The sequence below is a fragment of the Stenella coeruleoalba genome (genome assembly GCF_951394435.1).
Source record: "Stenella coeruleoalba genome assembly, chromosome: 3".
Classification (NCBI taxonomy): domain Eukaryota; kingdom Metazoa; phylum Chordata; class Mammalia; order Artiodactyla; family Delphinidae; genus Stenella; species Stenella coeruleoalba.
In genome coordinates, this window is record NC_137148.1 from 30,904,976 (window position 1) to 30,917,471 (window position 12,496).

At 39.2% G+C, this 12,496-nt stretch overlaps 1 protein-coding gene across 1 annotated transcript in view; it reads left to right on the plus strand.

Moving 5' to 3' along the window:
* Positions 1-7,016, plus strand: part of WDR70 (WD repeat domain 70) — a 308,244-nt gene extending 301,228 nt beyond the window's left edge. Inside the window, exon 18 of the mRNA XM_079916598.1 lies at positions 6,853-7,016. Coding sequence (XP_079772724.1) covers positions 6,853-6,940 — 88 coding nt within the window. The 3' untranslated portion in view covers positions 6,941-7,016. The remainder of the gene's footprint in view (positions 1-6,852) is intronic.
* The last annotated feature ends 5,480 nt before the right edge of the window (positions 7,017-12,496 follow it).

The following is a 12,496-nucleotide window of genomic DNA, read 5'->3' on the forward strand; positions in this document are numbered from 1 at the left end:
ATAACTAAAAAGAATTTGACCTGTGGACTTCCCATTGCAGCCAAAGACATTTTGAGACTTCTCTCTGGCCTGAGCATTCAAGGAGTGTAGAAAGCCTAGGTTAGAGCTTAGTCAGAAGAGAAAGGACAGCCTTTGAATCTTTGAAAGGACACTTTGAATCTCTTACACAAACATTGTATCCAAAAAATGCTCTTCGAAAAGATTACAGAGGGAATTTTTATTCATTACTGACTGTTCTATGCAAAATTCCTCTGGATGGAAACGTTGAAGGTGGGACTCCGTTTCTGTTGGGCTTCTGTCACTTTTCTGTAACACACAGTTGCTGGAAAAGACTCCCTTTGTACAAATAACTTCGAGAATTCAGTTTAAAAAATGTTCCAAGGGGGAAATTAATCAGCACAAAGTATCAACTATTCAGAATGTATAGATTTGAGAAAGACATTTGCTTAAGCTTTTATATGTACTTCATGAAATATTAACTATTAGCAAATGCAGAGTTTACTGAAGCTAAAACAAAAAACCCATCAGCCCTCCTCTGATTAGTTTATTTAATGGTTAGCAGTAAATAACTATGTTGCTATCTAATCTGCTCTCCTTTTCTTGGTAACTCTAGTAAACAAGATGACATATATAGTCAAGTGAAAAATGTTTACTATTTGCCAAGTGAGTTAATCAAACTGGAAAATACAAGTTTCACATCAGCCTTCTGTAAGTTTAAGTTTTCAGTTAACACTTAGAAAAATGGGTGAATGTAGACAGTAAATCAATGAAATAAATAGTCTGGATAAAGCTGATTTCAATAAGGTGGATACTTTAATGGTTCTCAGCGAGGCTTACCTTATCCCCATTAACCTGTTGAGCACACACAGTGCTTTGGCTTAATGGAATGTTCCTCTTACCTTCTTTTTCTTCAGGTCAGTCCCTTTGTAGGCTTTCGTTTTGGGCAACTGAGGTAAGTCTGCCATGAGGTTGTACATTTGAGTTGACAACTTCCTGTCTCTTGAGAAAGGAGGTAATAGAATTACGCAGGAACTGCTTAAATAGGAGGAGACAGGGAATGGCTGGTAATGGAAATGCTTTCTTGAAGCAGTAGAATATATTTTTTGCACATTATTTATTTAGATGTGTATTTCTTGAGTTACTGCCATGTCTTCAGTGCCCATTTGGTTTGGTTTGTTCTACTTTTCCTCATGGAAGCACCCAAAAGAGTCTATGTTAAGATCAGTGTATAAATTCCATTTCTTCAAGCAGCCCAGAAAGGAATACATTTTATGTCGCCAGTGACAAGGTTAGAAGGGGCTTAGAGGGTTTTGTTGTTTATTTGTTGGTTTTCTATTGGTTTTAAAAGTAGGAATTTCTGGACCAGCTTTTAAGTGCTCTCAAAACATTTTATCTTTTTGTATGTGTCATTTTGCTCTTGCTTGACATTGTTGATTTATTTTTATAGTAGTTTTCTATGTCAAGGGCAAATTAGGCCACCCCCAAGGAAGAAATCTCCTGGTTCTGTTCCTAACTCTGCTGGAAGTTGCCTAATCATCTCTGTTCTTCATTGTCTTGAAAAGTGGTGACTAAAGAAGTCTGTTTTAAATGCCCTAAATAATCCTGAACTGATTTTATTTTTTATTTTTTTGGTCTTCCTCATATATGGATTTCCAAAAAATCTCAAAAGAAAAACTGCTGGAAATAAATTTAAAGATAAAAATTGCTGACAAGAAAGAATAGCTACAAATTTTAAAGCTGTAATTCTCTCACTTTGCTTCTATAAAACACTGGCATTCCCTAGACTAGACAGAGATATTCATTGTGCTAAAGTCAGATAATATTTTTTTGAAGAACCTGGTCTTTATTCAGCAGACAACATACAGCTGTTAGGGAAGGTGCTGAACTATGCTGTAAGAATGTTGGTTTTGGGGGCAGGATGGATTGGAATGAGGGAAACTTCCTTCCGTGGGCCACGTCTCCCTTCACCTCCCCATGCCATACTCCTGAGAATGAAAGACTGCTCCTTAAAGGGTGGCCCTGTGAGACTGAAACCTCAGGCTTCATTCCGTCACCAAGCCTTTAGTAGCATCATACAGGGCCAGCTTCTCTAGATGTGAAAAATATTTTCCTGCAGTTGGAGGAAGCTCATCATGTGTAAAAGTTTATGTTAAGAAGACAGATTCTTACTCCACAGTCTGGTCTCAGCGCCCTGCTTTCAGAGCCTTTCTTTTCCAAGCAAGGGGAGGGATGGAACTGCCAGCAGACGCTACTCACAGTGTGCTCCACCAGCCAGTGCTGACAAGATAAGCTTAGAAAATTTTATAGCAATTTGATATATTTATCGAATCTAATAAAAATTTTGGATCTGTATTTTGTAGTCTTTTAATTTTTCTAGAAATATTTATCTGCAAGTGGTGGGAAATTAGAAAACACAGTCTGGCCTTGCACCACAGACGGTTTGAGAAGCACTGCGTTAGGCATGGCCCCAAGTTGGAGGCTAAGGCCCTTTCCAAGGTGCCCCCTTTTTTGTCCCAGGAAGGGGGTTCATTCTTCCTTATTCCCAAGTTCAGGAGCCTACTCTTGTCTTTTTAATTTTGGTAAAATACACATAACATAAAGTTTACCATCTTAACCATTATTAAGTGTACATTTCGGTGGTGTTAAATACATTCACGTTGTTGTGCAATTTCCAGAACTCTTTTCATCTTGCAAAACTGAAATTCTGTACCCACTAAATAACCACTCTTCACTTTAATCTGTTGATTTCGTCTTTTGATGTACAGTTTTTAATTTTGATGCAGTCCAGTTTACCTATTTTTGTTGTTGCCTGTGCTTTTGGTGTCATGTCAAAAAAATCATGGCCAAATCCAATGTCATAAAACTTTCCTCTATGTTTTCTTCTAAGAGTTTTATAGTTTTTTCTCTTAGGTTTGGGTCTTTGATCGATGCTGATTTAATTTTTGTATATAGTGTAAGGTAAGGGTCCAGTTTCATCGCATATGGATATACAATTTCCCCAACATTATTTGTTGAAAGGAGCCTAGATCTTACACTCAGTTATTATCTACCTGGGCAGCGAAATGAAAGGAAAAGTGGTATGCAAGCATTGCTGGGAAAATTTGGACACTGATTTATGCCTTGATTTTGGCAGTTTGGGGAAGGGGAGCATGGCTGTTGAATGCTAAGTGGAACATGAAAGCTAAGTGTCATGATTTGATGTTGTGTATACATAATATGGCTATTTTGCTGACAACATTTTTATTAGTTCAAAAGTGGAATTTAAAATAAATTCATGTAGTTTCACAAAGGAGACCATTCAACCTTCCAAACAAGTTGCTATCCCTTAAGTTAAAATACCTGGAGAGGAAAAGGAAACTGTCGTGGTCTGGTAATTGAAAGTGACAGTCGAAGTGACCCTGGTATGAACATTTTCTCAGTGAATTTTGCTGAGTTCAGTGCTCAGGGCGAGGGAGGTTACCTCCTTTGAAAACCTAATCTCTTTCTTTTCCTTTTGCCTTGGCTTCTAGGAAATTTAGTGCTAAGTTTTATGCTCAGTTACATACCTTTTTGTTCTTTTGTTCTTGACCTTTGACTCATTTTTTTGTTTTGACTTTCTTTATAAGTTAGTTACAATAAAGTACAAAATGCACCCATTTCAGGTCTTGACAAATGTATACACCTGTGTAATCACCACTTCAATCAAGATTATAGAATGTCTCCGTTCCCCCAAAATGTTCTCCCATGCCTCTTTGCCGTCATTACTCCCTTTCTGCCCCTTGTTAAATAGTTCCATTGATTCTGTGCCCTTCAATGTTAGCCACCAACCTACTAAAAATACTTCTGGAAGTAGGTGGATTATTTTAAAAAGTGACTACATAAATGAAATAGCCTTTTCAAGCTCTAGGTTTTCTTCCCATGACCTGTCATTCAGTTTCCTTTTTTATATCCAAAAAAAGCAGCACTGCAACTTCTTAAGTACTTAAGTCTCATTGCAGCTAACATTGATGAGCTATGAAGTATTGCCAGGTATCTTTAGAAGATCATGTTATTTTTATTCCCTTAGAAATTAAGTAGCTAATTCTAAGGACTGTTTTTTTTAAACTTCCACCACATTTTATTACAAAATAGGTAGAAGAACATTATCTCAGAATAAAGGACAGTCATTTAACTTAAACACATTTTAACTCACGGTAAAATTCACAGTATTGCCTTTGGGGTTTTTGTTTTTGCAGTTTTTGGAATGTATGGTTACAAACATCCTTATTACACACAGCACCGTGGATGATGCTGAACGGAAGAAACCAGGCACAAAATAGTGAACACTCTAGGCATCATACAGAGACAGGACAAACACAGGTGGGGCTGATCTATGTGGCCCGAAGTCAGGATATGGTTACGCTGGGTCTGGGGTTAGTAACTGGAAGGGAGTATGAGGGGCTTCGGAGGTGCTCGTCATACTCTGTTTCTTCATCTGGGTGTTGGTTTCATGACATGTCCAGTTTGTGAAGATCCAGAAAACAGTACATTTATGAAATATGCACTTTTCTATTTGTATTATACTTGAATTAATGTTAAAACACACACTTCATCATTGTCTACCCTGGGGCTTTAGTCCTTTGGGACCCACTAATCAGGTTCAACCTCCACATTTGGTAGAGGAGGAAACTAAACCCCTGAGAGGGGAAACACCTGTTGCAGGTGACAGAGCAAGTCAGTGGCCAAACTGGGAATGAATCCCCCACCTGAGGCTTAGCTCAAGGACTACTTACAGCTTCAGGCTTCCAAAGGATTTTTTAAACCAGACAAATTTGTTCCTGTACAGGTTTGTCTATACCCAAGGGCTCGACATCTTTGCCAGAAGACGAAATATGTCATGAGCACCAGTTGCCTTGTTGTAGCATCTTAGAAAGCCAGTGGCCTGCTTTCTAGTAATTCAGCAACTCATGACCTATGAAAATCTGCAGCTGGTTTTGGAAATGTTAGGGCTATGACTTGTTTATAGATGTCATAACAGTGTCTTGAAGTGACAACAAGAAATATAACCAACTGGATTGTGTATGGGGACAGCTTGGGCTCTCTAGGCAGGTAACTGGAGAGACAGGAATTGTGACTGACTTATGCATGAGGAATTCTAGTACATGCTTGCATCAGAACAACATCAGCGTGGAATGTGGATGGTTTATACTTCTTCCCCAGGATAATAAAGGAAGAGCAAGAAGTCATGTAAGGGTTTTTTTATTTTCCTTCCAGTTTTATTGAGATATAATTGACATACAGCACTGTATAAGTTTAAGGTGTACAGCATAATTATTTGACTTACATGGATCATGAAATGATGACCGCAATAAGTTTAATTAATGAACATCCATCATCTCATACAGACACAAAATTAAACAGAAAGTTTTTTCCCTTGTGATGAAAGCACTTAGGATTTACTCTTAACAACTTTCATCTATAGCATAAAGCAGGGTTAATTATATTTATCATGTCGTACATTACCTCCCTAGTACTTATTTGTCTCCTAACTGGTAGTTGTTACCTTTTGACTGCCTTCCTCCAATTCCCCCTCCCTCAATCCCTGCCGCTGATAACCACAAATCTGATCTCTTTTTCTATGAAATTGTTTGTTTGTTTGTTTTGAAATACAGTTGACCTAAAACACTATGTTAGTTCCTGGTACACAACATAGAGATTTGATATTTCTATACATTTCACAGTGAGCATCATGATAAGTCTAGTTACTATCTATCATCATACAAAGATATTACATAATTATCAACCCTATTCCCCACTCCATACATTTCACACCAGTGTCTCATTTATTTTATAACTGTAACTTTGTACCTCTTTATCTCCCTCACCTATTTCTCTCCTCCCTATACCTCCCCTCCGGCAACCACCTGTTTAGTAATATAAGGTTTTAACCCTGTTTCACTTGCCAAATAAAAGGAATTATTGACATTATTTTTACCATTCTGCAATTACCTTACTATTATGAATTGAACTCTAAATGATGATGTAAGCTAAAGTATTTCATCTTCAGATATCATGCTTTAATGTTTCCTCATAATGCAGTAGAGCTGCTTTTAAAAGGAAATCAGCAGTAGCATGACTGAAAGGGGCATAAATTATGACCATTTGATATTTTCTTGCAATTATTTTCTGTGTGAGCGATGTAAAAAGGAGTGTCACTGAACCAGGTATGTTTACAAAACACAGCAGGTCCTAATGCAAAGATTGCGTGATGCACCGTGTGCCAGTACTACAGCAGTGATACGCAGTGATATGTCCTAAAGTGCTTGTCATTTCCGTGCACTGATCTGGGTGTTCGGTGGAAGGAATGTTCATTTGTTTTGTTTTTCATTTTTGCTGCCAGGCTCAAATTACTATATATGTTATCTATTATTTTAAACTCATTAAATAAGAAAACTGTTGACTCAGATTCTCCTGTTTGTGTGCACCATAATCACGTGTACTTGGACTGCTGTACTTAAGTCTAGGAACAGCCCAGGGAGTTATAAATAAAGACTGTGTAGATTCTTGCTTGGTGACTATAGTTTGGCTCCCCCGAGCAGTACTGGTTAAACTGAGGGTGGTTAATGGATGTATGAGTTTCCACTGACTTTGATAACATTTTCATTTTATTGAAGGAAAGGACAACATACATAGTCTGCCACAGAAGGAAGAACCTTTAAAAGAATCTGAACATAATTAAATTTCCATTATCCTTTTCTTTGCCAGAAGTTTAATGCATATCTACTAATTGAGATATAATTGATTCCCCAAATGTGCTTCCACTTGTTGAAAGTAGCGAAGTCTAATGCACACTTGCTGAGTAAATTTTTCCTCTCCTCTTTAACTTTCTTTTAGGACTCAGCCCAAAACCATGTTTGCCCAAGTTGAATCTGATGATGAGGAAGCAAAGAATGAGCCGGAATGGAAAAAACGTAAAATTTGAGGAATCTCATGTGAGAGCTGTTTGCATGAGGGGGAGGGATATTGAACAGGTTTGGGGGTTTTTTTTAATGAAATAAAAAGACATTTTTATGATCAGGTTTTTGTCCTTTGTATTATTGAACCATTCAAAAGATTGGTAGCTACTCTTCAGTAAAATTGTGCTTACATTTTCTTACCTACAACTATTAAACCGTATTATAAGTAAATAAGAAACGGATTCTTAGCTTATTACCAAGTACTTTAGGTATTTGGAAACTTTATTCAACAGTGACTGGTCTTGTACAGATTGTTATAACCTTGGGGGAGGGGAAGGTACATTGAGATGTACGTCTGTCTTGAGCAATTCTAGGAGCACAACATGGAAATGGACATCAAAACGTTTAATATCTCTGTATAATTTCACAGCAGTTGTTTACATGACTAAATATGTAAAATTGGAGTTCAAACTAAAAGTATTGCCATACTAGGAAAGAATGTGTATCTGATTATCTTTCAACATCAGAAAGCAGTGATTAGGACTTAGGAAGCAGGCTTTGAAGTCAGACCGATGTGGGTTCAAATCCAGGCTCTGCTCTTTACTGTGTGGGTCACCTTGGGAGAGTTATTAAGCGTCTCTCTTCTAGACTCAGGTGATAATAGTGTAACCTTGATAGGTTTGTCAAAAGAATAAGACGTCCTTGTAAAGCGTTTAGTATAGCACCTGACACGCAGTAAATATACGCTAAATATTTGCTCTTTTAAAATAGAGCTAATGATATTGACTTTGCCTGATTTTTATCAGTATTAATTTTAAAAAGTATAGAAATGCTTTGTAAATGTAAAAGCTGTATAAGTAGAAGACATTAAAAATCATTCTGAATGGTCTTTGTGCTTTTGACTAGAAAACTAAAACAAAAGTTGGCAGTTTGTCCAAAGTAATAATGAGTCAATAGAATAAAATCCTATTTCATTCTCAAGCATGAAAAGGGCCACTTGTGTTGTGAGTAACAGTAAGAAAATCATCTTCGTGCTAAATTTGCCTTTTTCTCCCCTGACTTCACATCGACCTGGGGTAGTTTTTGCGTGTCAAATCATCTCCGCTAGACAGCTCAGGTTTTTTAATACTCTTGCCTTCTGCCCTCCTGCTCTCATCTGTCCCAGTGAATTAAATAGGTATGAAAGTGAATGTTGGCCCAAAATGTGTATCAGAAAGCTCCTGGTTCTACAAGCCTCACATACTACACTCCCTGACACCCTTCCCCCGAAATCTTTTTTAACAACCCCCTGAACTCACACAGATTTTTTTGCATCTACAGTTCTGAGGTGGCAGTGGGCATTCTTCATAGATAAATCCTAAAAACCTTCATTCTTGTAAGCTATTTTCTGTCCTTTTCTTCTCCCATCCCCATCTTCATCCCATTCCCCTTCCCTTGTCACCTAGCTTAATAGGTAAGAAGAGGAAGAACTAACGTTTGCTGAGTGCCTACTATCTGATGACTACTCTTTTAAGCTCTTTACCTGCATTAGCTCATTTAATCCTCACAAAAAAACTCATGAATAGGTAAAATTGCTAAACCCACTTTATAGACGAGACAGAAGTAGTCCAGGATATCAAATAATCTGTCCGAGATTACATTTATGGAATACAGTATGAAGATACCCAAGACCCCTAGACGTCAGTAGTTAAAAAGGTACTGCCCCAAATTTCCTATTCTTGTTGAAATACACTTCATCCAAAATCAATTACAGACTAATATTTTGTTCCAGCTGCTCAGGATTTGTAAATTGATTGCTTCTTGGATAAAATTAAAGCATTTCATGTTTTTTCCCGTCTTAACATAAACATTGCACCATATGGAAGTATTCGTCGTGCACAGCCCAGAGTTGCAGTGGAGGGCTGGAGGGAGGAACAAAAACTTGATCAGAGTGGTCTTGGCAGAGTCTGCTATGAGGTAAGGGAAGGGAAAGGCACATTTAGCACGAAGATGGTTTTTCTCATTGTTACCCACAGCACAAGTGGCCCTTTTCATGCTTGAGATTATCTATCTCACTCGGGAGAGTTTTGTAAAAAAAATGATTTTTTTCCACACGAGATTATCAAAATACACATAAGAATTTCCAGTCTCGATTTTGGTGACCAAGGACCTGAGAGCTGGGACTGGACAAAGAGTGGGTGCTCATTTCATCTGTTGTTTCAGTGCCAGGATGTTGACCCCCCACCCCCCACCCAGGCCTCAATTCTCTGACCCCATATAACCTTGTATTCCTGGTCCCGGTCAACTCCATTTCTGTTTGCTCGAATAAGGAACTCGAAGGTCATAATAATGACCCCTCCCTCACCCCCACTCCCACCTCATTTAATCACTTGCCAGTTTCTATCCGTGCTGTCTTCTGAATCTCTGGTATTTGACCTCCATGTCTTTCCCTACTGCCCCGACTAGAACTGAGACCCCCTTTTATCCCTCACCAGGACCTCAGGAGCCTCACTTCCAACTCATCTCTCTGTTTTGCATTTGGTCCTCATCTAATCCATCTATTTTTTTTTTTTTTAACTCTGCCCATCAGAATTAGCTTTCTAAAACCAAACGCCCTCGTTTCGTTCCTCTGCTTAGAGCCTTCCAGAGGCTCCATGTTCTATCTCTAACCCATGTGTGCGGCCCTGAGGGCATCGACATCCAGGATTCGGACATCCAGGATTTGGACATCCAGGATTCGGCCTCTCGTGGTCTGTCTTCCTTTAACTCCGGCTGATCATACACATGCTTCTGAGATCCACCGGCACTGACCACGGAGGTACCATGCTCTTTGGCACCTGAATGCCTTTGCACATGTCCCTTTGTTGTCTGCCTGTTTGTTTTTGAACATGGGAACCACTTCACCTTCTCTGACCAGTCTTCCATTACCCATCCAGGCCTACAATTATTTGCTCCCTCCTCTGCCCCCATAGTTGCTTATGTATCTCTCCACTACAGCCTTCTTTTATGTTGCATCGTAAATGTGTACGTGTGTGTGGCTCGTGGGCCTGAGTGTGTCTGTTTCCCCCACTGGGAAGTAGATTGTAAGAACTAAAATACATTGGGTTCTGTGAATATTTAATGAGTTTGTTTCGAAAAATGAGAGGAGCCATATTTTATTCACATTCGTATTTCTTGATCCTAGCCCTGTGAAAGGGCTTAAAAAGGTGCTCATTAAATATTTAGCAGAGGGAAAGGAGAGAAAAGGATGGGGAGAGAATGAGGTGTGAGAAGTGCTTCTGCCTTGCAGATGGGAAGGAGTAATTTTTTTTTTAACATCTTTATTGGAGTATAATTGCTTTACAGTATTGTGTTAGTTTCTGCTGTATAACAAAGTGAATCAGCTATACATATACATATATCCCCATATCTCTTCTCTCTTGAGTCTCTCTCCCTTGCACCCTCCCTACCCCACCCCTCTAGGTGGTCACAAAGCACTGAGCTGATCTCCCTGTGCTATGCGGCTACTTCCCACTAGCCATCTATTTCACATTTGGTAGTATATATAATTCCATGCCACTCTCTCACTTTGTCCCAGCTTCCCCCTCCTCCCCGTGTCCTCAAGTTCATTCTCTACATCTGTGTCTTTATTCCTGTCCTGCCCCTAGGTTCTTCAGAACCTTTTTTTTATAGATTCCATATATATGTGTTAGCATACGGTACTTGTTTTTCTCTTTCTGACTCACTTCACTCTGTATGACAGACTCTAGGTCCATCCACCTCACTACAAATAACTCAATTTCGTTTCTTTTTATGGCTGAGTAATATTCCATTGTATACATGCACCACATCTTCTTTATCCATTCATCTGTCGATGGACACTTAGGTTGTTTCCATCTCAGGGCTGTTGTAAATAGTGCAGCAATGAACATTGTGGTCCATGACTCTTTTTGAATTATGGTTTTCTCAGGGTATATGCTCAGTAGTGGGATTGCTGGGTCGTATAGTAGTTCTATTTTTAGTTTTTTAAGGAACCTCCATATTGTTCTCCATATTAATACCGAAGCTTGGTCCATATCCCAGCTGGCTGCTTTACCTTTCTGTGTTGGGATTTACACAGGTAACTGGGTTGTACACAGGTAACTGAGTTGTTCACAGGTAACTGTTGTTGGCTCAAGGAAGACGCAGGATTGTAAACAGCTGTCAATGCTGTTACAGGGTTGGCCCAACAAGACATAAGCCACCATGACGCTTGTCCTGAGTCACCAAAGATCTGAGATACCATAGCATGGGGTTCTTAACCTGGGCAGGGTGTCAGCGAACCCCTTCAAAAAACATAGCATGTGTTGCCTTTGCTCATGTACATCTTTCTGTAGAAAGGATCTCTAGCATTAGTTAAGACTCTGGGATATTAGGTGTTGCTAGCAGCTCTTTCATCTCCCAAGAGGACTGTGTAGAATTGGGCCATTCTGACTTGAAAACCAGAACATAACTCTCATACACATTCACAAACACACAAAATACCAGACAAAACAAACTAAACTAAAAACTCTAACACATTGTTCTTAATCTTAGGCAGTTAATCTTATTGCTTTGTAGACCTTACCTTTATTCTTTGAAAGATTATCAGCCTTCTGTCCCACTAAGAACTGAAGAGTTCAGCTTCATGATGACATGAAGGCAGCATCCAAAGGTGAGCATTTCTTTATGTGATCTAAGAGCATATATTATGAGACTTGGGCCAATTTGGGAAAGATTTTAAGAATCAATATGACTATATCAGGCAACTGTGAGCCCTTCTGTGTTTGATAACCCAAGACTCGGATATGGTAGGAGGAAGGGAGGGCAACTGCTTAGATGTATAAATACAGCCTGGGTCAGAAGTCCTTTAGAGGTGATGTTTCATCCATTTATCAGCCTTCTTGTGTGGGAGGAGATCAGGAAATGGAGGGTTGTTAATAGACACTTTTGAAAAGTATCCATCTGGAATGGGGGATACCACAAGCCACCATGACGAGCGCTCTAATTTTTACTTGATACCCTCACCAAAGAATTGAGAGAAGACCAGGCCAGGAGCAAAGTGCCTAAAGATGAGATCGTGTGTGTGTGTGTGTGTGTGTGTGTGTGCGTGTGTGTGTGTGTGTGTGTTTAGAGGTCTATAGGTAGAGAAGGGGCTTTGAGGACAAAGAGAAGTTTGCTATTCTAAGTAGTTTTCTGAATTATCAGAGAGTTTATATTAGGAGTCAAAATTGATTTGTAATGGTGATAAAAGATGGCCACAAGTTCTTTGACATTTCTCCCGTCAAGAAGATCCCCTCCCCTTAAATCTGAGCAGGCTGTGTGATGACATGGCCAATAGAACATGGCAGAATTGGTGCTGTTGCTAGCTACCAGGACCAGGCATTAAGAAACTTGCAGTTTCTACTTCTTTTCTCTTGGAGCACTTGTTCTTTTTTTTTTTTTTTTAATAAATTTATTTATTTATTTTTGGCTGTGTTGGGTCTTCGTTGCTGCACGCGGGCTTTCTCTAGCTGCGGTGAGCGGGGGCTACTCTTTGTTGCGGTGCACGGGCTTCTCGTTGCGGTGGCTTCTCATGTTTTGGAGCACGGGCTCTAGGCACGCGG